The 2,143-nt window shown below is 39.5% G+C and overlaps 1 protein-coding gene across 2 annotated transcripts in view; it reads right to left on the bottom strand.

The window, feature by feature from the left end:
* Positions 1–2,143, bottom strand: part of G3BP2 (G3BP stress granule assembly factor 2) — a 32,834-nt gene that overhangs the window by 11,518 nt on the left and 19,173 nt on the right. For both annotated transcript variants that reach the window (XM_023513376.1, XM_003790075.3), the window contains exons 4-5: positions 1,077–1,250; positions 161–251 (exon numbers count right to left, since the gene is read on the bottom strand). In XM_023513376.1, the coding sequence (XP_023369144.1) occupies positions 161–251; positions 1,077–1,250 (265 nt within the window). The remainder of the gene's footprint in view (positions 1–160; positions 252–1,076; positions 1,251–2,143) is intronic.

The raw sequence follows: 2,143 nt of genomic DNA, 5'->3' as shown, positions 1-2,143 counted from the left end.
GAGGCAGGAGACTCGCTTGAGCCCAGGCATTGGAGGCTGCTGTGAGCTGCGATGCCACAGCACTCTACCCAGGGGGACAGCTGTCTTTGGGGGGGGGGTAGATATTAAACTGTCCTTAAAGAATACTGACAAAGCCCTTCTATTTTCAATGTAACCTTACCTTCATCAAGTTCTGGTTCAGAATCACCAAATACTTCATCTTCATAACGAAACATATCATTGTGAACATAAAATTTATTTGGAACAGATCCCTATAGGAAAACATGCAAGTATTTCATAAATGAGCATGAATTTGGTATTACATAAAAACAAATTACATGACCTATAAATTTTAGATTTCAATACTAGAGAAACAATCTCAACTCAATATAATTTTCGAAAGCTGAATATGCTATGATGTTAATATAAAAAGGATCACTCAAGACTGGATGTGATGGCTCATGTCTATAATCCTAGCACTCTGGGAGGCCAAGTGGGTGGATTGCTGGAGCTCAGGAGTTTTGAGACCAGCTGGAGCAAGAGCAAGACCCCGTCTCTACTAAAAAATAGCCAAGGTTGGTGGTGCTTGCCTGTAGTCACAGCTACTCAGGAGGTTGAGCCAGGAGGATCCCTTGAGCCCAAGAGTTTCAGGTTGCTGTGATCTATTACAACACCTTGGCATTTTACCCAGGGTAACAGAGTGAGAATGTCTCAAAAAACAAAACAAAACAAAAACAAACACACACTCAAAAAACATGAGAACTCAAGAAATAGCTACTCAACAGAAGAGAACAGAACTCAGACCTTTTCCGTATTGTTTTCAAAAATTACCTTTTAAAATATACCAATATACCTTTTGTATTATTTCTGCAATCTTAATCATCCATTTATACACACTTGTATCAGTTTCTAACTTTTAATTCCATTAATCAAATACAAATGCACATACGCACATATTCAAATGATAACAAGCTCAACAAAAATTTCTCAAAAACAGCAATATGCAAATGTATACCTATTAGAAGAAACTCTTGGGACACTTAAACTAATAGCTAAATTAAATCATATAAATAAAATTCCATGAAATGAAAACTTACCTCAGGAGCCAGAACAAAGGTTTGCATGAACTTCCTCTCTGGCTGTCCACTGTTAGACAGCAAACCCATGACCTGGACAACCACTCCATCGCTCAAGGTTGCATGAGCGTCCACGTGACGAATTTTAGTGTGACATTCACTGAAGTTCAGAGACAATACTTTGTGGTGTATATCCTTTATTGGGAAAGGGTGGAAAAAAGAAACTCTTGTGATACTGCATTACCTACACAATATTACCTACCCTCATTGATTTCCTTGTAACTCTTGGTGTTAACTATTTAAGCTCTCTGTCAGACTGATACATCTAAACCATTTTCAATGCATCACCTCTCTATACAAGAAATCACAACGGCTCACTGATACTGCTCAGTAATCTGGGATTTAGACAGCCTTCTCCCACTTTCTGTAGTAAGTATTCTCACAAACTGTGTTAACTGCTCCCTGACCTCACACCTTTTTACTTTACTGTACATTTGCTGATGCCATTTGTTCTACTTCCAATTCCTTCCTGTGTGGTAAGGCCAAATCCCAGAGAGTTTTACTGAAGTCCCACATCTAATCTATCTTTGTTCCCTATTAGGCCATAAGGAACACACACTTCTGTGAATGCCTGTAACACAGGGTTTAGCCCACACTTGTATCAACTTAATAATCAACTATTACATGTATAAACTATATCAAGGATATGTATGATTCTCCCTTCAATCAATGCTAATGTAATACCCTACTTCATACAAAAATGAATGTTTGAGGGTGGTGCTTGTAGCTCAAAGAAGTAGGGCGCCAGCCCCATATGCCAGAGGTGGCAGGTTCAAACCCAGCCCCATCCAAAATAAATAAATAAATAAATAAATAAAATGAATGTGTGAGGAAGAACTCAAGGCTCAGCACACGTAGCAGTGGTTATGGCGCCAGCCACATACACCGAGGGTGGTGGGTTTGAACCCAGCCCAGGCCAGCTAAACAACAATGACAGCTGCAACAACAACAACAACAAAAAAAACAGTTAAGCATTGTGGCAGGCACCTGTAGTCCCAGCTACTTGGGAGGCTGAAGCAAAAAGAATC

The sequence above is a fragment of the Otolemur garnettii genome, unplaced genomic scaffold (genome assembly GCF_000181295.1).
Source record: "Otolemur garnettii isolate 467f Iridium unplaced genomic scaffold, OtoGar3 scaffold00039, whole genome shotgun sequence".
Taxonomy (NCBI): domain Eukaryota; kingdom Metazoa; phylum Chordata; class Mammalia; order Primates; family Galagidae; genus Otolemur; species Otolemur garnettii.
Note: the sequence above shows the minus strand (reverse complement) of the source record. Positions and strands in the feature narration are given on the sequence as shown.